Raw genomic sequence first — 1,483 nt, 5'->3', positions numbered from 1 at the left:
GCACAGGCAAAAAATGTGAGAAATAAAGAAAATAGATCACAATAAATGCCTAAATCCATGGTGATTGGGTAGGAGTCCAAGAACAGAGTCCCCAGCAAGAGAAACATAGTGATCAGGTGGGTTAAGATGGTTTTCGGTTCATACAGCAAGGTTTGTGGATAGCCAGGAGTGTCCCCAAGGTTGTTGGCTAGAGTAATAACTCTATGACAGAAATGGACAATAGATTTCTTGTAATCCGTGAAAAACATGGTTGTCATAATGGCAACTATGCTAATACCAGCCCTCATGGATTAAATCATATGTGAAGACTAGTGCCTGTCACTCGTTCACAAATAAAACTCAAACCGAGTCAAAAAATACAGCTCTCTTGAACGCTCTACCTTGAACTTCTCTCAAAATTTTAAATAAGGACGTACTAATATCACAAAACCAAAGGAAGAGAACAGTAGTGGGGAAACATCCTATGAGAACGTCAAATGCGGCATGCCTCCTCCCCTCATCTCAACTTACCGAAAAACCCTGAAGTTCGGCCTCGACATGCTTCATAATCACCACCGCGCCCTTGGACTGTTCCTTAGTCAAGGGGGACGTAAGAGCCAAGATGGCATGTCGTAATTCATCAGGAAGTCTGATAAGCTGCATCGTAGTTAAGTTTTTCGTCTTCTTTCACGCGTGTCTTCCCTCGCCATGCTGCGTCAAGGCAAGACTACGCGATATGTTTGTTTACCTTGCACACTGGTATTATTAAAAATATTTGAAATTTCGATCTTAACAGTAGCACGCCGAATCTAATGAAATTGTCGAAAATAACTGGAATAGTGTTTGAATATTTGAAAAGAATGCGAAGAAAGTGATTCGAAGGGCGGCATTCTTTTAGGCCTTACTCTCGCCTTGGCCTCTCCCTTAACCCAACATGGCAGGTCTCTCCGATGATTACTATTCCCGGTAAGATTGAATATTTCACTGAACAGGATGTGAGTATGGGGATTATTTCGCCCGGGAGGTTGCTCGATCGGTTTGTAAGGAGCCAGGGAGAATATTGGCGCCCATTTTGGTATCGGGATGTGCTGGGGAAGCGGAAAAAGTAGGTATGTTGATGGTGTGATTGTTGATCGCGTCGTGGTGAAATTACAAACAGTAATTTCATATTTTCGGAATTAGAGGTTTACGAAGCGCTTGCGATATTTAAATGATAATTGCGAGGTTCAGGGGGGCCCTTAGAACACGCAGGAGGTATTTGCAAGAGGAATAAAAAGAGTGATGCCAGCACTCGTATTGAAACCAGCCTGCCATCCCCCACATTTTAGTTTGACCTGGCTTGACCTGTTGACCTCGACCCTGAGTTAGTAAGGCAGGACAGTTTGTTACGTTATTTGCCATAAATTTGGTTGTGTTGTGGGCGTTGTTCCGGTTTTGACAAAGTTTTTATTTTTTTTTGGTGCTTGGTTTTTGATGGGAGTGAGAAATGTAGGGGTTTTATGCA

General features: G+C 42.8%; 1 protein-coding gene across 1 annotated transcript in view; it reads right to left on the bottom strand.

The window, feature by feature from the left end:
- Nucleotides 1–712, bottom strand: part of LOC119593598 (myb-binding protein 1A-like protein) — a gene marked incomplete in the record, with an annotated part of 20,491 nt that extends 19,779 nt beyond the window's left edge. Inside the window, 1 exon segment of the mRNA XM_037942552.1 lies at nt 511–712. Within this exon segment, the coding sequence (XP_037798480.1) occupies nt 511–642 (132 nt within the window).
- Nucleotides 713–1,483: the final 771 nt, after the last annotated feature.

This window comes from Penaeus monodon, chromosome 32 (genome assembly GCF_015228065.2).
Source record: "Penaeus monodon isolate SGIC_2016 chromosome 32, NSTDA_Pmon_1, whole genome shotgun sequence".
Classification (NCBI taxonomy): domain Eukaryota; kingdom Metazoa; phylum Arthropoda; class Malacostraca; order Decapoda; family Penaeidae; genus Penaeus; species Penaeus monodon.
The sequence above is the reverse complement of the archived record's forward strand: the minus strand, read 5'-3'. Positions and strand labels throughout refer to the sequence as shown.